The sequence below is a fragment of the Vanellus vanellus genome, assembly GCF_965231255.1.
Source record: "Vanellus vanellus genome assembly, chromosome: 1".
NCBI classification, from domain to species: Eukaryota; Metazoa; Chordata; class Aves; order Charadriiformes; family Charadriidae; genus Vanellus; species Vanellus vanellus.
Genome location: NC_138905.1, coordinates 196,149,426 through 196,171,980, shown reverse-complemented (window position 1 = coordinate 196,171,980; position 22,555 = coordinate 196,149,426). Strand labels below are relative to the sequence as shown.

The 22,555-nt window shown below is 38.2% G+C and overlaps 1 protein-coding gene across 4 annotated transcripts in view; it reads left to right on the top strand.

Moving 5' to 3' along the window:
* NBEA (neurobeachin) overlaps positions 1 to 22,555 on the top strand; it is a gene marked incomplete at its 5' end in the record, with an annotated part of 525,299 nt that overhangs the window by 309,392 nt on the left and 193,352 nt on the right. For all 4 annotated transcript variants that reach the window (XM_082492157.1, XM_082492158.1, XM_082492156.1 and 1 more), the window contains one exon: positions 20,137 to 20,261. In XM_082492157.1, coding sequence (XP_082348283.1) covers positions 20,137 to 20,261 — 125 coding nt within the window. The remainder of the gene's footprint in view (positions 1 to 20,136; positions 20,262 to 22,555) is intronic.

Below are 22,555 nucleotides of genomic sequence, written 5' to 3'. Positions count from 1 at the left end.
GTGTATGTTTGAGAGAGAAACATTTCATAGACAAAGCCTGAAAAAAATAATTTTGATTTGCTGTCACAGGCTTTCAGTGTCTCCGGAAGATTGCAGGCATAATGCTGTATGGTGAGTTGCATTCTGGTGCCTTTGGATGTCGGTGAAGTTACAGCATATGTGTATTTCACAGTGCTGAATAGTGGCTTCTTTATTTTTTGAGATGCAATGTGCAAATTAAAAATACCTTGCTTGCAAATTTAACTTGAAAATTAGGGAGAGCGACCACGATTCTTCCCCTAATGCACACACCTTGAGCACTGAATGACATATAGCAACCCTCGGGCAACAAATTAATCTGGGGAGTAGAGCCATTCCAAAGTAGGGAGAGATTCCTCTTCATCTTTCTAAAAGTTTCCATGTAGTCCTAGTGCTGAGTCTACTGCTACTCTCGGATCATTGGAGCATTATGACTGTATTACGCTCAATTTTTTTTTTTTTTTGGTACGCGGCCAACATTGTCTTATGGAACAGAAGTAGAACACAGATCTTTTTCAATAATTTAAATCTCGCTTATGCCAGAAAAGCATTTATGCTCTAACCTGATTGCTTTCTTCCTGCTTAATTTCAAAGGCCTGCTGCAGGCAAATGAAGATTTTGGAGGTGTTCAATAAACAGTTTTCATAAGTATTTGTAGTGAAGACACAAAACATTATAAATAAATGAGCTATTAGCAGCTCATCCAACAATCCTCCATAATGTTTCCTGTATTTTCCTTCTACTCCATTTGGATTTTCAGTGTTTCTTGTGAACGTCTCTGCTCTAAAGGCAGACTGAAGGGTTCCATGCCGTCAGCCATTTTCATGATGGTGGAGTAGGCCTTAAGGGAAGCAATGACTGAGTCTATGCATTTGTGACTGTTAACTGGTGACTGATAAAACTCTAGCAAATTAGTGTCTGAGAAGGGTGTACTACTGAAAGTCAGTTTTGAACTTTGGATTTCCTTGAGACGGAGATTTTCAGTGTGTTTTTTTTTCGACCACATTAGCCGTGTGGAAGGCTGTGCAGATATTTATGAGTTATCAGCAAAGAGGTCATCGTTGTGCGAGGACTGACGGTCCTGCTGCTGACCAAAGGCCGGTCAGACACCATCAACAAGCCTCTGTATCACTTAAAGAAATTTTGGCAAGTGATCTGATTACTGATAGGGAATAAGTTCCGAATCCTGCTGCCTTCTCACTGGTGACCAAATCAGTACAGTCACAGAGACACTGCAGTTGTTGTTAACAGTGGGTTTTTTTCCTTATCAATCTGTTGAGTTACACTGCCTGTTCGAAAGATAATATTGCGGGTATCAGGAATTAATTCTTAACACAATGTTGTAAGTGTGTTGGAGGGTAAAGCAAGAGTATTTTCATAGAACTGTACGTAGATATCATTTTCCTAACCTCTCCCTGAAGCTAAATAATGGAATTATTACATATGTTTTTCAAGGGATAAGATAAATTGAAGCAGAATGCTTTTTAGCTGTAGAGAACACCACATTTGGGGAGTGGGGGTGGTGGTGGTTTTTTTCTTTCCCCAAAACCTCACAAGAAACTTTTGATGGATTCAGTGTTAAACTGGAAAGAGCAACTGGCTTGTTGGTCTGTAATTCAGCTTTACTACTTTATGGGAGGATATTGCTATTAAAAAAATAGTAGATCATTATATATTGTGCCGTGATTTGTATGTGCAGTTTGGAAACACATCAGTAACTGCAGAGATTACAGAACACCTACAGAAAGACAAGGATGCTTCAAGTCAGTGATAATATGAGTATGACTAAAGCAACTTAATTTAGATAGTTTGGAAACCACCTAGTCCCAAGTTGCTTTGATAGCTTAAATAAGGTGTGAGATACGAGACAAAAGCTATTCTAGAACTGTGTTAGAGTTATTTATTTAATGAAAGTCCTATAAAGCATGAGATAAAAATAGAATCTACATTAATTCTCTGTATAAAAGATTAATTATCTTTCAGAGCGATTTAGCAGCTTTTCACACTGGTGTCAATTTGATCCATTTCTTACTAGGCATGTTGGAAGCTTTTCAGTAGTTTGGCTTTTTGATTTGGTTGTTTGCCTCTTAGAAAAAAAAAAAAGAACTGTTTTAGAAAACAGAAAAAAATTAACAAAACCTCAAGTAAAGTCTTATTTGTATGTAATAAGTAGCAAGTTCTATATATCTTTGCCTGCCAGTGTTCAATCTCTAGTGTAAAAAAATATATTGATATTCTACCAGAAGCTTAAAGCATTTTCTCAAATTTTTGGTGGAATTAAGCCCCTAACATATGTTCTGAAACATGTCTCATTTTAAATATGTTGTTGACTTTAATGGAATTTCTCATAGGCTTATACGTAAACAAACTCATAATTCTTTTTTAAATTTTGCCTAAATTATATTTTTTCTTTAAAATATGTTTAAACTACACCACAGATTCAGGCTGTCCAAAATAATGTTATTAATTTTTTTAACATCTTATTATGCATAATAAAGAGTAATACATTTTAAGTATTTAATTATTAGGCTTTCCCAATTGCTTTAATAACATTGTCTGATTTTTGAGTGTCAGCTTTTTTTTTTCTCCATTGCTTGAATTTATATAGTTTTTGTTTCCTGAATGTGTATAACTTTATATTCATTATTGTGTATCAGTTCAAGAAAATTTTGTTGCCAGTAAGGCATTTACAGTCTGAATTTGAGGATTTTGAATGCTGGCCCTCTGATTCTTTGTTGCTGTTTTATAGCAATAAAATCACAAGCCCATTCTTTATAAGAGGTACTTTGTTGTTTTGTTTTTTTTAAATTTACACAGAGGAGATGATTTCTGTGATTTTTGTCTATTTTATATTTCAGGATCAATTGATCAGGATCAAGTAATTGAACTTTAGCAGGTCAATCAGGTGGTGAAAAGACACTTCTGTGTAACTTTTAATTGTAGTAATGTAAGAGCGGGACAAGTCAATCGACCACTTTCTCCAATTCTGTCATTTAATGGGATCCGTATAGCCTATAATTCTCATTTTCTCTATCCTGCCTCTTGGATTTCACTCAGTCATGTGAATTCTCTGACCTGATCCTTCCCTTGATAATTCAACGCAAGTCTTAGATGCCAGATTCTTTTGTGAGAACCCCAGGTTTTTACTTTCTCTACTGTTGAGATCTTTGTTACTTGAGAAAGGAGCAGGATTCCTATCATCCAACTTCTCCCAAAGTGCAACTAGTTCTTTCCATCGCCTATGAAAGGGGCCTGGGTTGATTAGTTAAATGTCAAAAATGTTGACATCTTAAGTTAGATAAAAGGAATTCAACTCAGCTATTATTTGGCATAATTTGACAACTTTAATCTTCCAGTAAATTACAGCTGTTAATTGCTAGAATTAACTTCCCAGTAATTGAACTGTGCCTTCCAGATTGCAAGAAAGGAAAACAAATTCTACCGGGTCATAGGCAATTTGGTCCACGAAGAAAAAGCAGCTTCCAAAAATAAGGTGATAGTCAACCTGGCAGCGTCTTCAAATATAATTTCTAATGAGCTACATGGAAGAGATCTGGAGTAGCTAAATGAAGCAAGAAGTTCCAAAACACTGAACTTGGTGAAGAAGGGAGAGAACAGATTGTATTTTCCCCCAAGTTGGTCATTAGAAATCGGAGAACCACTTAGGCTGGCATGACCTGCTCCGTGGCCCTTAAGCCACATGTGACTTTTCAGCACTTCAAGAACAGCTCTTTCCCAGGGCCTGTGTCACAAGGAGCTTTGGCAGAAAGTATTCTGGATGATCCAGACTCACAGCTCAGAGAAAGTAAGCCAAAAAATGCCATCACCAGTTTCCCTTCAAACCCAGGTACAGACTGAGTCCAGCTCCAATTGTCTCACTTTCTCCCACATTTGAACTACTCCTAGAATGTTGTCTCTCGACTCATAGCTTGTAATTCACAGTCATGTGAACTTTTTGATTTGTGCTTTCTTGGGTCAGGAAATGTGGCTGCCCATTTTCTGAAGGGAGAGCAGCACATCCTTCTGTTCCCAGATGTCTGGTTGCTTCCCCCATCAATTGTGTACTTCAGTACTGACCCAGTCAGGAGGCTTTCCTTTCTGGTCTAATAATAGATGGGTTTGAACGCCTGTTCTCGTTTCTCATCTTCCATACAAAGTATGGCAATAAAGTCTTAAAAATACCCTGCAATGAACATGTAAAGGACGAAATCATCTTAATTAGCAAGGTGGAGGATTGCAACTCCTCATGGTGATTCTACACAGAAAAGCGGTGGGGTTTTGCGTAAATTTGTTAAACTGCTGCTGATGATTTTTCTTAACGGTAGTATTCATTTAAGTAAGAACATACAGTCAAATATAGTCAGATATACGTTCTACATTATATTTGTAAAGCATATCCCTGTCGGAAATCATACTGTACAATGTCAACTGAACTACGAAAGTACATGGAAAATGCAGAAGATACATATGGTCATGTCACAGATTTATGCTACTGACAAGGGAAAAATCAGCTGTGTCTCATGTTTGTCGCACAGAATTGCTTATCAGATTAAGTAGCTAAAAGGAAGGAAAACATTAACAAGTATATCCAGAATAATGGACTGTTAAATACTTTGTATGCAAAAATTCTTAAAAGCCTATGCTGCTTGTTTTTCAAAACCCACAAAAACAGAGATTTTTTTTCAAGACAGAGAACAAGAAAGTTTTAATTCTGTGTTGTCTTTTGGGTTTTTTTTATGTCATGTCTGCTTCTTCTCCCATGAGTTTTGCAGAGCCAAAAATAAATCATTAGGTCATGCTGATATATTTTGGAATGTTTTATAGAAGACTGTTTCTATACTTCTAAAGAACCTCTTGACTGTCAGAAATGAGGTATAAATAGCACAGTTCTGATTTACTTGCCAAGCTGGTTTCTTAGCTCTCTCAAATATTCCCAAGAACAAAAAAATTCAAAGTTACGATTACTTCAGCATTTGTTTGATAGTATTATAAACATGGTCTCTATTAAAAATTCCATAGCACTCATGGCTATCCCACTTAGCAAGTGTTTATTTCATCAATATAAGTTGCATTTGTGGATAGGAGTAACTGTTTATACACCAGTCAAGACGTATGCGCTAATTGGGCCACCGTGTCTTTGTTTCAATTCTTAAGAACAATATTAGATTTAAAGCTAGATGTGTGCTTTGTCATAACTTATGCTGTACTTCTGGATGATACTTAGGAGAAAAACTTGTGCCAAAAAACTTGCAGAAAGTGAAAAACTTCAGACTTCTCTAAATTTTTAATTCAAAAATTTCCAATTACCGTCCTCGAAACAGCATTTCAGAAAAAGAATCATTCTGTTAAAATAGTGTATTATTAGACTTGCATTTTAATAAACAGCTCTGCATGGTGGAAATTAAAATAATTGCCTAGGTAAAACTCTATTATTTATTTATTAGATTTTTATTACTGTTGCTGTTCGTTGATAGGCCTCAAGGAAGCTAATTATTTCATCTCAATGTCAGGTTTATAAGTTAGCTGTCTTTAAACAGTTGCAGCTTGAATAATTTATAAAGGTCTGAAACTAATTCATTGTGGGTTTTTAAGCAATTTTATTAGGAAAAAAACCCAAAGCTGTATGTCTTAGTTTTAGAATAACACTTGAAAAATATTTAGATAAAACATTTTTTCTTTCTTCTACTTAAAAGTTTTGAGAGACAAAATTTCTATTTCTGGATACCATAGCCTTTGAGCCATGATTTACAAACAGGAATAACTAATGAGATAAGGTGTCCTAACTGTCTGCCTCATCCCTGCTGTTTATGTTTACAGTACAGCTCTAGAGTTTTTTGACAAGTCATTGCCGGTTTGCCTTGAAACTGGACTGTAGTTTGTATGCTCAGTCGCTTCTTCAGTAGTTCTTTCACAGGAAATTCAGACACCTTAATCCGTGCATCTGGAACGGAGCAGACAGTTGGGGAAGCATCCGCGTCACCAGTCACATGCGTTATCCCTGCCTTCATGCCTGAACCTTTAGCGTTTGACCTTTAAGAAAGCCAATGAAGCACCAAAGTTTTCAAGAGCTTCCACAAGCTCTCTTCCTTTGGATGCCCGCTTTGAAAACTTGGGACTGTCATTTCATTTGTTCAAACACAGTAACCCTAACTGAAGCAACTTTTAGCTAGTGTTTAACTCTTCTGGAATTGCAGATACCTCACGAAAGCCTAGCTATTTTGGAGAAGCTAGGACCCTGTTGTCCATTATATATTTAATATGATAGATAACAATCTTGAAATACAGAATAAATTGTTTTTCTTGTAAAAGAAAGGTACCTGCTTTGTCATGACATCTGCAAAATCTCAGAACTTCTACGATGTGCTGATGGGGGCAGTATGGAGGTGATGTTTATAACAAGCTGAGGAGGGACCCCAACCTCCAGCTTTGTTTATCTGAGTTTCTCACTGCAGTGGTATTATTGCCATTCAGAATTCAATGGGAAAATAGATTATTTTTTTTCTTTTCAGAAAAGGTAGAAAAAGCTACCTAAAGAACCTAGGGGTGTTCATTTCACTCAGGAGCAAAATATCCTATCATTTACATGAGGTGAGAAGATAGCACTCATGCAGAAGGCAAAGGAGGAGGCTGTCGCTGTGAGATTTGAATAAATCATTCCCTCTGTCTTCCCTTTGCAGTACGACACCTGAACCAAGCAAAAATAACACTAAAAAAGAAAAAAGGCAGTTAGGTGGGTTGTTTTGGGGGGAGCTGGGTTTGGGGCTTTCTTTAAATGCATGTCCGTGCAAGAAGGGAGTCAGGCAATAAGATGCAATACTACAGGCAAAGCATAACTAATAGGGAGAGTTACTTTCCATTGGTCATAACAGCACTTTATGTGTTTCTCCTGCAACCAACTGTTCGCCTTCCCAAGGCAGAACTGTGTCACCATCCTTCCGACTCAAATCCGCTTTGATATTCTTGGCTGAAAAAACGAACAGAAGTAGCAAGTTGTATTATCAGACAAATGCTGTCTACAGAATTCTTGCTGGAAGAATATTTAATGTTTGAAGCTCCAAGAGGTGAACTACATTGAATACTTGATTAAAATAAAAAAAAAAAAAAAAAAAAAAAGACCAAACCACCTTTAATTCTGTAAATACCTTAGGTAGTATCATAAAAACTTTATCTATTAAAGTCAACCTTGTTCAAAAAGGCTGCATCTTTATAGCAAAATTAATAGCTGTCCTAAAACATTTTCAATTTAGTTTATTAACTCAGTGTTTTACCTTGTTAAAATTAGGATAAGCAAGTTATTTTCTGGGATGTTTATCTGATTACTTATGGGTTATAGCTCTAAAAAGGCGAAACACTTTCCAGATGATTTTGCCAAAAATTTGTACTATTTCATGAGGACTCCTTTTTGTTGTGTTTAGAAGGCACTCACTTTTATTCTTTTAACTTGACACACAAGGTGCTTAAGAAGCAAAATAATATTGCTACCAGCAGGTGGTATACTTGTACAAACAAGAAGAGTTGAATGGAAATTTTAATTTAAACCTTTTTTTAATCGGAAAACGGTATTTTGGTTAAATCTTTTGGTGAAAAATTATAATGGTAAAAGTTGCTATGAAAATTTCTGATATTTTCCTTTTCATTTTTTTAAATTAATAAAAGTTCAAAATTTTTCATTTTGAAATTTTATTATATTTTTGTGTTGTATTTCTTCACTCCAGGAGTATGTAAGATGATGTCATGCTACCTGTTTCTGACGTGATATTATAACAAACATAATAGTCAAAATGTAAAATAAATAGAAATTTTTTTCATGAAATTTGAAGATCATTTGCTAGATAGTTCAATTTTTCTGTCAGTGAACTTTGAGATGTTTCTATATTTTGAATAAGAAAAGCTGCACACTTAACATGGAATATATTTTACTTAATTTTAGCGGTCTACAATGATGCTCCTAATCTAAGCCATTCTGTATGTCTCTTTTTGTAGTGGGTTAAGAAAGAGAGGGGCAACCTCGATACACCATTCATTCCATCTTGGAGTTTGTTATACTGTGGTGTCATGATAGTACTTATGAAATCTTACTAAGTACATCACTGTGCTGAGATGGCATGACCTAACAAAAAAACGCATTAAAAATACCAATGTCCTAAAATACTGCATATTCTTTCAAGACATTTTCCAAGTGAATTTTACCCAAATTTTCATTTATTTGAAACTTTCAAAAGGCTTTTTGAGTTTGGGGGGTTTTGGTTTTGCTTTGTTTGGAGTGATGACAACACGTTCTGAAACAGAAGAAGCGTTCCAAACTAGAAATTTCAGTTAAACCACAGAGTATTGTTCCAACCACTTTCTTTTCCTCTGCTTCAAAGTATTACTGTATGTCTTAATTTTAGTAACCTTAAAATTTATTGCATTTAATATTTCTAGGGATGCAGTTTATTATTCCTAGAATATGGTCCACTTGCATTCTGTTGTAGTTTTTGGTACTAAAAAAAAACATTGTGATTCTGGTGAGTCAAACACTGACAATTTATCACAGAATCACAGAATCACAGAATTTTCAGAGTTGGAAGGGACCTCCAGAGATCATCTAGTCCAACTCCCCTGCTAAGGCAGGATTGCCCAGAGCACATTACTCAGGACTGCATCCAGGCGGGTCTTGAAAATCTCCAGAGAAGGGGACTCCACGGCCTCCCTGGGCAGCCTGTGCCAGTGCTCTGTCACCCTCAAAGGAAAGAAGTGTTTCTGTGTATTTGAACGGAACTTCCTATGTTCCAACTTGTGCCCATTGCCCCTCGTCCTGTCACTGGGAACCAATGAAAAGAGCCTGGCTCCATCCTCCTTCAACCCACCCTTTAGAGACTTGTACGCCATAAGGTCTCCCCTCAGCCTTCTCTTCTCCAGGCTAAAGAGTCCCAGCTCTCTCAGCCTTTCCTCATAAGGCAGATGCTCCAAGCCCTTAATCATCTTAGTTGCCCTTCGCTGGACTCGCTCCAGCAGTTCCCTGTCCCTCTTGAACTGGGGAGCCCAGAACTGGACACAGTATTCCAGTTGTGGCCTCCCCAGTGCAGAGTAGAGGGGGAGAATGACCTCCCTCGACCTACTGGCCATACTCTTCCCTATGCAGCCCAGGATTCCATTGGCCTTTTTGGCAACAAGGGCACATTGCTGGGCCACGGATAATTTACTGTCTGCCACGACCCCCAGATCCTTCTCCTCAGAGCTACTTCCCAGCAGGTCCGCCCCTAACCTGTACTGGTGCCTAGCATTCTTCCTCCCCAGGTGCAGGACCTTGCACTTGCTTTTGTTGAACCTCATTAGGTTCTTCTCTGCCCAGCTCTCCAGCCTGTCCAGGTCACGCTGGATGGCAGCACGGCCCTCAGGGGTGTCAGCCACCCCACCCAGTTTGGTATCATCAGCAAATTTGCTGAGGATACACTCTGTCCCCTCATCCAGGTCATTAATGAATATATTAAACAAAATTGGACCAAGTATTGACCCCTGGGGGACACCACTGGTTACAGGCCTCCAATTTGACACTGCTCCATTAATCACAACCCTCTGAGTTCTGTCCCGCAGCCAACTCTCAATCCACCTCGCTGTCTCCTCATCTAGCCCATACTTCCTCAGCTTCCTAATGAGGATGTCATGGGAGACAGTGTCAAAAGCCTTGCTAAAGTCAAGGTAGATGATATCCATGACTCTCCCCTCATCCAGCCAACCAGTTATAACATCATAGAAAGCTATCAGATTGGTCAAGCACGATTTACCCTTGGTAAATCCATGTTGACCACTTCCAATCACTTCCTGTTCCTCAACGTGTTTGGAGATGACATCCACAATGAGTCGCTCCATTACCTTCCCAGGGACAGAGGTGAGACTAACTGGTCTGTAGTTCCCTGGGTCCTCCTTCTTGCCTTTTTTGAAGATCGGAGTGATGTCAGTGTTCCTCCAGTCCTCAGGCACCTCTCCTGTTCTCCATGACCGTTCAAAGACGATGGAGAGTGGTCTAGCAATAACATCTGCCAGCTCTCTCAGCACTCGTGGATGCATGCCATCAGGGCCCATGGACTTGTGAATGTCCAGCTTGGCCAAGTGGTCTCTGACCCGGTCCTCCTCAACTGAGGGGAAATCTTCCTCTCTCCAGACCTTCCCCTTTGCCTTCAGAGTATGGGATTCATGAGGGACAGCTTTAGCAGTGAAGACCGAAGAAAAGAAGGCATTCAGTAACTCTGCCTTCTCTGTGTCTTCCACCAGTAGGGCACCTGTCTCATTCATCAGTGGGCCTACATATTCCCTAGTCTTCCTTTTTCTATTGATATACTGAAATAATCTCTTCTTATTGTCTTTAACTGCAGTGGCCAAGCTGAGTTCTGATTGAGCTTTGGCCCTTCTCATTTTCCCCCTACATAGCTTTGTTATATCTTGATAGTCCTCATAAGTTGCCAACCCCCTTTTCCAGAGAATGTAAGCTTTCCTTTTGTTCCTGAGGTCCAGCCAAAGCTCTCTATTTAGCCAGGCTGGTCTTCTTCCCCGTCTGCTCGTTTTTCGAGACACGGGGATGGCCTTCTCCTGCGCTTCTAAGAGCACCTGCTTGAAGTATGCCCAGCCTTCCTGGGCACCTTTGCTCTTCAAAACTGCCTCCCAAGGGACACTCTCGACCATGCTCCTAAAGTGGTTATGTATGAAAAGTGGTTATGTATCCACTTTTCATGTTGCCTCAGTTGTTCATTCAATGTCATGAGATTAACTAAAATGAACTGAGTATAAAACTTAAGGAAATTATATTGTTTCATTTAGCTGTACTATGTATAGTGTTCTACTATTGCACATTAGTATTTGAATAGATTTGCCGAAGTTATCTCGCATTACTTTAAAGTTTGTTTTATGTTAAATCAATTTGGTAATTTAAAAAATTCTACTTACCTTTAGTTTCACTCTGTAGATATTTGAGTTATTGTAAATTCCATTGCTATTTTTTAAGAGGTACGTGACCTTTTCCTTATGTTTTTTTCCCCATATAGCTTTATGCATGGTTAGTCTTATTTCCCTATAACTACTGCATCTTGGTATAAGCTTACTACTGTTTAATAATATAACAAGCATTCCAGAATGAACATCTCATTCTGGGATCTAAGCTTTATAAAAAATCTAGACAATTAGGATAGTTGTTAGTCATTCTTTGTGTATGTGTGTGTGTTCATTGTCGGTTTGTTCCTGCAGACTCTATGTAATATACTAAAATCCCCAATCCCTTTACAAATTGTCTGCATTTTATATAAATTTTCCTGATGTTCAGAAGCAAGTTATCAGACCATACAACATAATCTGGGAATTAACCGCCTTAGAAGTTTGTCTTTCGGGAACATCTCTATGGCCATAGCCTCCCTTTCACGTCTACTGGCATTGCTCTCCTTTCTGATGTCTCATCTAACTGAAGATTTATACATCTGAAGAGATCTCTGTTTTCAGCTTCCCCTTTCTATTTTTCATCTTTTGAACTTCAGTGTCCTCAATTTTTTCACCAAAATTAAGTCATAGAACTTGCAGGAGTTGGAGGATTTCCTTTAGAGTGTGTATTAAATATACCTTTTTCCAGTGCCTTAAGAAGAGAATAAAAGGCACATAAATCACCCCCCTCTTTTCTGACGAGGATGCTACACTTTAGAACAATTCTTAGAAAATTCTTCTCCAGGAATCTAGTGGATCTTTAATCATTAGTCGTCTTCTGATAGTGTTTGCTCTCTTTTAATTTGTGGACAATTCTCTATTTCTCTCAGCTTTGCCCTTCATTATTAATGCAAGACCATTAGTAACACGATAATAGCAGCAAAACCGTGTTGGCAGTTTTCTTTTTGCTTTTTCAAGGTGACTCCTCTGCTCCTGTTCTGATGATCAGTGGTAGTATTTTCTGTTACTTTGAGTGCCTCTGTGCTCTATTTCACCCTTATTTCAAAGTCCCCGTCAAAACATTTTCCCTCCACCCAAACCTTGCAAAGCTACAACACACAAATTTCTGTAAAAGTTTGCAGGTTTATGAATTGTATTCATGCTTCACAACTGTAAATGACTTCAAAACTTTTTCTTTCCTATTTTAAAAACTTTTGCTGTTCTCCAGTTCTCCAGTGGGTGAACTAGTATGTAATCTGCTGGTAACCTGTGCTGTGTATATTATCAATTGTGTTAAAATGCATGATTTTTTCCCTTTTTCTGTTCATAAAGTAATCACAGAACCACACAGATCAGCCCTAAACTTCACAGATTTCTGGAGTTCACTGCCTTGAACAAAGGTAGCTCAAATTCACAAGTCTCAAAATATTATGAATTATCTAAGAGATATCCTTGATAACCCAGTATTTATCCATCCATAATAATGCACATGGATTTCTTTCTCTTCCCATCCACTTTCACAGTTATTTTTCTTCCATTAGTTTCCATAGTCATTGGCTTTCTTCTCACATCTCTATTCCTTACAAACTTACAACTTCTCCATTTTTTCAGCTTAGTGTTGCTTTTTCTTCAGCAATCAATAATCACATTTCAAACCTTTCATCTACGCTTTTCAATTTCTTTCCCTCCCGATCTGCTGTCTTTGTAGTTTCCCATTTCCCAGTATCGTGGAAAATACTGCTGCAAGAAACCTTTTAATCTGTCCTTCTGTTTCACTCCTGCTCCAGTAAAATTATTCCAATGAGTATTTTCCATTGGCTAGACCCTGTTACTTTTCTTTTTTAATTCCTCGCTGCCTAACTCGAGACTTTTCTGCGAAGTCCTTTTCATTTTTAGGGCTCTGACTTTGTCTGCGTTTCTCCTCGAATTTCACCAATCACTCCTGTCTCATGTCTCTTCTCATTTTAATTGTTCACATTTTGGCAGCCCTACACAGGAGGTACGCAAAAATACTGCTCATTCCTCGTGACGCTTCTGAATACAGCCGTGCTGGCGCGCCTTCTACCCGCGCTGCCGGGATATAAGTCATCTAGGTGGACTGCTGTGCTCGCCGCACCACCTCCTCCACCTGTCAGCAACCAGGACACTAACTGCTTCACCAAATTATCAGGGAGCTCCTTTGCTTTCTCATTTCTACCCGTGCTAGTTTGCTGCGCCGATTACAAGAAAAAGTGGAGAAAAAGCAAGTGGTCGCTGACCATCCAGACAGCCCCCAGGAAATGCTGTCCCCATCCAACAGCCAAGGCATCCCTTTTTTTGCCCACTGCCACAACCTCGCTTTCATCACCGTATTTGTTGCCAGTGCCTTCTCCCCCAGCTTCTTCTGTTCTTCTTCGTGGCCTGTCTTCCTGCTTTTATGTCACCTCACCAGTCTGTGAACATAACTTCATCATGCTGTGGTGATACCCTAAGCCCTTGTAGCCCTGCTCCCAGCAATCCACATTTAATCCACATGACTTCCCTAAAATGCATATGCCCAGCTTCTTTCAGGAGTTACCGTGTGAAACTTCTCAGGCAAGAATTGAGTCACTCAACATCATATTCATAAAAAAAAAAATAAATAAATTCAAAAGATTAAATATTACCTAAATTTTCTGTAGTATTTAGCATCCTTCTATTAAAATGTTAATCTCGGTTTCTGAGACTTTTTCCCTTCTACCCTGAAACTCTGCCAAATATACTCCTGATATTTAACAGTAATAATTCTTGTGCATCTGCACTTAAGAGAAAAAAATAAGTTGCTGTTTAAAAGAATGCCTAAAGATTTTTTTTAAACTCCTACTTATAATATTTTTACCGTCCTTTTGAATTTTCACTGCTTTAGATGTTTCTCAGGTTCATTGACATCTTTATTCCCTGTGTTGGTATTTTTAGTATTATTGGTATTATTTGTTTAGTATTAGTTTTAGTTTTCAGTATTTCTAGTTTTATTTCTGGGACCCTGTAGCATGCTCTGTGGAAAAACATAATGGAGCTTTGTTATTTTTGTAACTAAAAAAGTCTTTTTTGTGTAGACTATACTAGTTGTGTTAATGAAGGCTTCTGATATTTGTTTCTGTTCATGTACAACAAGGCTTTGTTTGCTTTTAACCATTATAATGTGGGAAGTGATTGTTGCATACCTGTCTCACCATCTGATGAAACCAGCAATCACTGTTTCTGTTTCAAGCACGGTCAGAAAAACCTTCACGCTGATACAATAATCACATCTGTTGCTGTACCGCTCCTCAACTGTATTTGCTCTTTCATTGCCACAGAAGACTTTTACTACTTAGATCTTCTGGCAAATAGGTTTATATTTTGGCTTATACTTTTTGACTATAATGAATATTGCATAAGTAATAGTTCATATTTTTTGTATTTCAAGTTTTCTTTTATTTACTTTTTTTTTAATGTTAGAAATTTTCTGTTCATATTGCCGTAGGGAAATGCTTTATACTTTTCCAATATACATTTTTTTTCTCCTTTCTCAAAACACAGTCATAATTCCACACTGTGAAAAGAATTGTATTTTCCTTTTTAAAATATGTTACATAAAACCAACCAGGACTAATTCTTGACATTCTAGATCATCAATTCCTTGCCTTTTCTATGCAGTTTCCCAGTGTTACAAAGACTATGGATCCTCTGACATCCTTCCAGTTCTGTGACCCACCTCTTTTTCCAAACAACTTTTTCCCCTTCCCCCATGCCTATGCCTGCAGGCTTGTTCCTCTTCATTAACATATTCGAACTTAATCTCTTCCATCTGGCAGCCCATCCTTTGGGCTGCAGTCTGAGGATCGTTTATGGACATGTGCGCTGCTACTCACCACTGTTGTGTTTGCCTCTAGTTGCTGTAGCTGTAGGTGACCTACAGCAAACGGCGTTTGTACAGGGACCGGGACTGGGTTTGACAGCCGTGGAGCTGCTGTCATGGATGCTGACTGCCCACAGGGTGGACAAAGGCTGGCTGTTTAGGACAGCTGATATCTACAAGTAAAAGAAAAAACCCTTTCTGTACACTTCTTCCGAGCTGTGGCTGAAGGAGTTAATAGAAAATCTTTTTCAAAACTTGTCTTTAAAGTCTGAGCTATAGAGATGCTGTGAAAAGGCAGGGAGGACTTTGCTGTTCAGGCTGGCTTGATAATCCTCTAAATTGTTTTGGTGGCAGAGAGCTACACAATTGCTCCTCCAAGAGGGTAATAGATTGGGCTACCTGAAATACTTTAGTCCATCTCAATAATCTTCGACCCCGAATATATGGAAGGTATGCTATGTGTGGTATATAAGGAAGGTATATATGTGTGGTATGGTAGCAGAGAGTATTATACAGAATTCTGGGCAGTTCTGAGTTTTAGAGCAACCTGCCCTTGGGAGACTTCCAAGCTGTTGGCTCTAACTTATCAAAGTCCACATTGGCTATCTAGGGTAGCATAAAACCACTTTGCCTTCCCATCCCATGCTGGCCTTTAATAAGATAAAATGCAGTTTAAAGTAGGAGAGTGTACAGAGCGGGCTGCTAAGTGGGCACCGATGATGACAATGAAATAAAATTTGTAATCCTTCAATAACTGTAGTAAAATAGGGCTTGTTCCGTTAGAACATGGACATGCTGTGTCTGTATTAACGCTATGAAATACTGCACATCTGAAATTTGGGATTAAGCTTGCAACACTCACACCACTCCAAATAAAATTTTTCATTGTTAGTAACCTTGTAATATCACTAGTTTCATACCAGCCCTCATTATGATAAGGATGATAAAGGTTTATACTGATTATATTACAGTTTGTAAGGAAATTGTCTCGACAGTTAAAGTCATGGTGCGGACTTGTTTGGGTTGTGTTTTAGGGTGCATTTTAAGTAACTGTTCAGTTAAAATGGTACAGATATATTTCTTTTTTGAAGTAAGTAGGAGTAGCTCATGAATGACACTATGAACTTTCAGTTCTTAAAAAAAAAAATTCATTACGGTATGCTTAATATGCACTTTTTCATTCAAACAAGCCTGATTCGAAATGTCACTTAACTGGTATAAGATATGGGGGAATGAGAAATTACATGTAATCTGGTTGGCTGTGGAAATAAGGATTATTAATAATATACATTATTTCTAGGACTGACCTGTGCCCAGTACTGTGTTAGAAAGTGTAGTTCTGCTTGATTTACAGCCATCCTTTAGAGCTACCTAACAGCTACCTAAATTCCTGAAAAATCTTAAAGCCTGAATAATATCCACAGGATTAGAATATAAGTATGTCTAAAGTACTGTAATCTAAGGGCTAGACAATACTGATTCAGTCTGTAGCTCTGGACTTTTAAAGCAGGTTAAATTCTTAGTTTTAGTCTGGAGCTTGTGGCCACAGTCTTCTCCTTACTAGTACTTTTAATCTAATCCAAAGATGTAATTAAACTTTTTTAGGAAAATCCCACAAATTTATCCATCTATAATACAAGTGATGAAACTCAACCATTCAAAAACTTTTAAGTACAGCCATCAGCTTTTCAGCCATCTGCTTTCTTGCTAACAATAGGGTAGGAGAAAATGTCTTGTCTTTTTATGAAAGATGTTGCTCAAAGTGTCAAGGGTAAATCTGAGGGTAACTGGTTCACATTCAAAAACCTTTTCTTTAGGGTTCAGATACCATCTTCCAGTGTTTGGAAGTGTATAATAATGTTGTGGGATAGATTCCTGTAGAAAACTCCGGGAAGAAATTTCAGTTGTGTTTTTAGGAATAAGGTTTGTGTTCTATTATTTCAAAATTTTTATTTTGCACCAATGTTATGTATTTCAGATTTCGATCCCTGGTGAACTTGTAACCCTTTTTTTGGATCCCCAAAATAGACTTTATCCTCTGACAATTTCATCACTTTTTCACTTAGCACTTCATTAAAATTGTGATTTTAAAATCTGTTTTACTTTCAGCTGAGAATATACCATATACTTCAGACTGATTAATGAAATTAATGAACTATCAGATTAAACACACAACAAATTAAAAATGTAATTTTTTAGTCCTTGAATATTTCTTAACGTCATAACAAATTTTTAGTTCTTACATAGTTGTATCATTCTTAACAACCTAGCAGTCTTTCTTATTATTATTATTATTGTTGAGACATATGCCATTGCAGAAAACCCGTGTGTTTAAAGGAATTTTTATTAATATCCTTATCCGTGTTTCATCATGACTTACTCGTAGATGGAAGTAAAAAGGGAAAGTTTCTTTACTTTCAAAAAAATCACTATGATAAAAAGCCTTTAAGACAGTGGGATCGAGTGCACCCTCAGCAAGTTTGCAGATGTCACCAAGCTGAGTGATGCAGTTGACACGCCTGAGGGACAGGATGCCATCCAAAGGGATCTGGACAAGCTCGAGAAATGGGTCCATGTGAACCTCATGAGGTTCAACAAGGCCAAGTGCAGGGTCCTGAACCTGGTCAGGGCAACCCCCAGTACCAGTACAGACTGGGGAACGAAGGGCTTGAGAGCAGCCCTGCCAAGAAGGACTTGGGGGTACTGGTGGATGAAAAGCTGGACATGAGCCAACAGTGTGCGCTGGCAGCCTAGAAAGCCAACCATCTCCTGGGCTGCATCAAAAGAAGCGTGGCCAGCAGGTCCAGGGAGGTGATTCTGCCCCTCTACTCTGCTCTGGTGAGACCCCCATCTGGAACACTGCTCTGGAGCCCTCAGCACAGGAAAGACATGGACCTGTTGGAGCGGGTTCAGAGGAGGGCCACAAAATTGATCAGAGGGATGGAACACCTCTCCTATGAGGACAGGCTGAGAGAGTTGGAGAAGCCTGGAGAAGCCTGGAGAAGCCTGGAGAAGAGAAGGCTCTGGGGATACCTTATTGTGGCCTTTCAATACTTAAAGGGGGCTTATAATGGGGACAAACATTTTAGCAGGGCCTGTTGCAATAGGACAAATGGTAATGGCTTCAAACTAAAAGAGGGTAGATTTAGATTGAATATAAGGAAGAACTTTTTTACAATGAGGGTGGTGAAACACTGGCACAGATTGCCCAGAGAGGTGGTAGATTCTCAATCCCTGGAAATATTCAAGGTCAGGTTGTACGGGGCTCTGAGCAACCTGATCTAGTTGAAGGTGTCCCTGCTCATTGTAGGGGAGGTTGGACTAGATCACCTTTAAAGGTCTCTTCCAACCCAAACTGTTCTATGATTCTGTGATCTTTGATATCATCAGTTTAAAGGATAGGCTGGGAGTATGGAAGGAGTCTTTAAGCTTTGTCTTAAAATCGGGCAATTGTCTGCCAGTTTTTGCATTCATCTCTCATAAGGGTCAAGGGGATTTAGCAGTCAGAATAAAATTATTCAGTGCTCGTTGCAGGAGAAATGATGGACTGATACCTCAAGCTAACACGACATCTGTGATCAAAAACTGTATCGTAGTACAAAACCAAAGTAGTCAATTTTACTTAGCAAAAGATAATTGGCAGTCAAGATGGCGCGATATTTGTGTCTGGTGGCACGCAGGCCAGGCCATTAATGCTGCTTCTTCCCACGGTGGGAGCTCAGAGTCAGTGCCTCACCTTTACACAACGTGCTCTGAACTGCTCTGGGTGAGGAAGCAGCTCCCCCTGAACTCCTAAAGTTGCCTTCCCACTGCTCGTGGATAAGTCAAGCGCCGGTTCTGCAAGGCAGCAATGAAGGCCTTCATGCAGACTCAAGCACATAGTGAAAATTACATTCAGAATGCAAAAAAAAAAATGCATTGGCTAAAAATGATGGTGCGCCGCTGCTGAAAATTTGTAAGTGGCTAGAAGGTATGCTGCTGGCATCCACTCCCCTTGGTGCTCTGCCCTCCAGAACTGATCGAGGTCTCATGACAGCGGTTAGTAAAGCTCGACAAGAACTCATGCAAGCGTGAAAAAAAATAGTTAAGCAGATTGTAAAAAATTAAAAGATCTGTCCTACATTAGTGTATTTCTACATTTCCTCTGGAAATGGCTACCGGTGCATCGCTTCCCAAAATGAAGGCAGTATAGAAAACAGTGGCTGAAGTAACTCCTAGAAAAATCCAGCAAAGCTGTAGCCCATACTCATGAGTTGAGAACTTTTCTCTTTTTTTTTTTTTTTTTTTTTTTTAACTGCCTTTTGTCCACGCATCTCCAGGGTTCTGCAGGTAGATTGAAAATTACTGGTTTAAAGCAGTGGTTCCCTAGTTATGGTCTGCAAGGTCTTGATCTGCAGAGTCATTTTAAGTGTACAGTGTGTTCAATTATGAGTTTGATGATAAGGATGCGTGGCGCAAACATTTTGAGTATTTGATAGTGATCCAAAAAGTTTTTTAAACGTTGGCTTAAAATACAGCTTTGCCCAAATATTTTTGTGTTGATAAAGTCAAGAAGTTGTCTGAAAGTAGAGCTGGTCATTTCTTTAGAACCGAAGTTGAATACCAAGTGATTATGTATGTGTATGTTTTGACTTGACTATAGATTAACAATGGCTTATATAATTCTACAGAACTTTAATATTGCTCGTGAATGTAAAAAGGCAATGTCACGCAAAGATGGCCATGGTTGTTAATGGCTTGTATTAGCTGGAAGCTATAAAATCATCCTAGTACTCTGTTAGTGCTGGAATAATAATTTACCAAGACAATTACCACATGGTGGATTTTTTTTTTTGCTGCTCTAATTCAGTGTTATTAATAATGAATAAAATTGCAATTTTCTCAGGTTGCTAGGGGCAGTGGGGAATTATTTCAATGAATATTTCAGCACATTAGTTTAATCATAGTTCCACAAAATTCAAGTGGGCAATATTTTATACTTCTAAGTTCAGTCTGCTAAGGGACCATAGTCATTAAATTGCAAACTATTTGCACCGAGGTCCATTCTATGATTTACAAGCCTTGTTAAAAACACTGTAAAAGAAAGCAAGCTGTGCCATTAATACTTGTAATTTGATGCTGCATTTGTTAATGGGCTCAGTGTGATTAATGTTTTTAGCAGCGGGCAGAACATTTTCAGACAGGCAGTGCTGAGCTTTATAATATATAAGTGCATGTAAAGAGACGGTAGAATATTGTAAGTTTTAGGAACGTATGTTTTTACAAGATTGTATTCCTGAAACAGAAAGGCAGCAGTGAAATTATACTGTAAATGTATGTAAATACAGTTCAAGCTGCGGTAGGTGCTGATGTGTGTGTTCTTTATTTCATAGCCAACTGCATGACTTCTGGCGCTTGGATTACTGGGAAGACGATTTGCGCCGGCGGAGGCGATTCGTTCGCAATGCTTTTGGGTCTACTCATTCTGATGCTCTCCTAAAAGCTGCTGTGGAATATGGTCAGTACAAACTCCTGCTTGAAAATGTAGCTTGTGGTGTTTTCTTGATGTCCATGAATCCCTAAGGATAGCGTCCCTTCTTGTCTAAGGACAGTGCTGAGAATTCCTAGGACAACATATTCTTAGAAAAGGAATTCTTTCAATTCTTTCACTTTAATGAACCAGAAGACTTGAGCTTGTGGGCTGTTAAATTCGCTGATCCCCAAGGGATTCACATTATACCTCTCTAGCATTCCCAGACGCTAATTTTGAGACACCGGTAAAAGCAACCGAACTTGTCTCTCCGGAGGGACAGAATGAAACTGTTAGGCCGTCAAACTAATGTGTCGTAATAGTTCCATTGGAGACCTTTCGTGAATGAGGAATTAACTGTTTTTAAAAAATATCAGAAGTTTTATCCTGGCATGTGTAATCTCAGCCAAAAGTATGTTTTTCTGCAAATCACAGAAAACATAAGAACATTTTTTAAAATAATTTTTTTGAGGGTACTTGCGATTTGAATAGTGAACTGACGACATAGGAGCTTCAGTCTAGGAACTTAAGGCTGATGTTTGGTTTTCATGGAGAGGTAGCTGAAGCATAGAGGAAGAAGGAGGAACGTGCTTACAAATTCCCTTACATTATCTAAAAGTTTCATATGTTTAGTGACTTCTGTACAGCAGACTGACCCCGAGTACTCTAGAAGTCTAAAGCAAATTTATTTCTCAGTTTTAAGCTGAGGTACCTCTAACATATCAAAGACAGGAATTTTCTGAAGAATATTAAGATGTTTTTCTGTCCTTTTTTTTTTTTTTTAATGTAGTACTGAAAAATAAATCCCGGGATTCTTTGAAATTTAGAAGTAAAAAATGCAAGTAATCATACACAAAGCAAGTTGAACCTTTCAGCTGATGTGTAGCTGATGTGTGCCAGAAATTCTGAATATGACAGATATAAAGTTAACTGTGTGACCTGCAACTTTCACCAACTTTGCAGGTTGTTGAGGCAAATAGCTGGGATTCAAACAAGGTTAGACATATAAATGAATATCCGTGTATGCAGTTAGACTAGCTAGTGTAATTTAGTACTTTATTTAAATATGAGGGCTGTCACGTGCAAGATTTCAGGTCATAAACTGCTCCTAAGTTGGGTTAAGGAAGACATTTCTCCCAGCAGGCTATAGGATTGAATATTTGACAAAGGGTTATTTTCTCCACATTCTTCCAAAACATCAAAATAGAGATCTTTTTAGAGGCAGAGGCAAAACTGCGCTAATTGCTGTGTTGCTTCTGTAAGGCAAATAATCATCAGAACCACTGGTTTTATGCATTATGCAGGCATAAGAACCCTTAAAAAATATTCTTTTTAATTAATATTTTTAATTTTGGTTATTAAACTAGAATTAAAACAGGAAAAAAACTGGTTTGTAAAGTGCTGCAAAGTTTTAAGCCTTGATATTGTCTTAAAAGACAACAGGAGCTTTCCATTTACTTAGGTGGACTTTGTTTCATGCCTTTATAGGAGGAGCGTTGTATCTCTGGGATAAGATACTTTGTACTCAGATGATACTGGAAATGGATTTGGGGTTTTTTTTATGAGAACTATAATACAAGTTGCACGTAAACAGTTTCAGCATGTTGCAAAGATTGCCTCCATTTGTGTAGTTTCTGTGTTCCAGTATTTTGGTGCAGGTGACAGCTGCCTGGTAGCAGAGCTAGCCTGCAAGGCAAAGCTACAACCAAAAGAAAGAGAAAAACTGAATTAGTTATAGTTTCATATTGGATTGTTTCTGTATGATGTCATGCTACTCACCTGTTAGTGCATTCAACATACAGGAAAATTAAAGCTCAGATGTGTTTATAGGTGGTACACATCAAACTCAGCGGTTACCTAAAAATTACAATAGACTGAAGGTGTCCTGTTTGCAGAATTAAAATAAATAATTCTGACTTTTCACATATATATTAAAATTAACACATGGAATTTTAAAACAGCACGCATTAAAGTTATAATTCATGAATTCTATCTAGATGTACTTACTTCTCAGAGGCTTAAGCCTTTTGGATTTTAATACTGAAACTTCTAGCTGACCTTTCTCTAGAAGAAAACATCCTTAACACTGATGTTATTTTTATGCCTCTTGGTGTTACTAATGAGTTGAATAATTTATGAGGTTGTCATGTGAAAAGGATTTGGTGCAGTTTGATGTACTCTTAGCCTCTGGTGTTGGAATGTGATTAATAAAAGCTGGAGGCAGATTTTTTTCCATAGGGCTTAACTTTCATTGTGTTTTTTCTTTTTTTTTTATTAGCTTT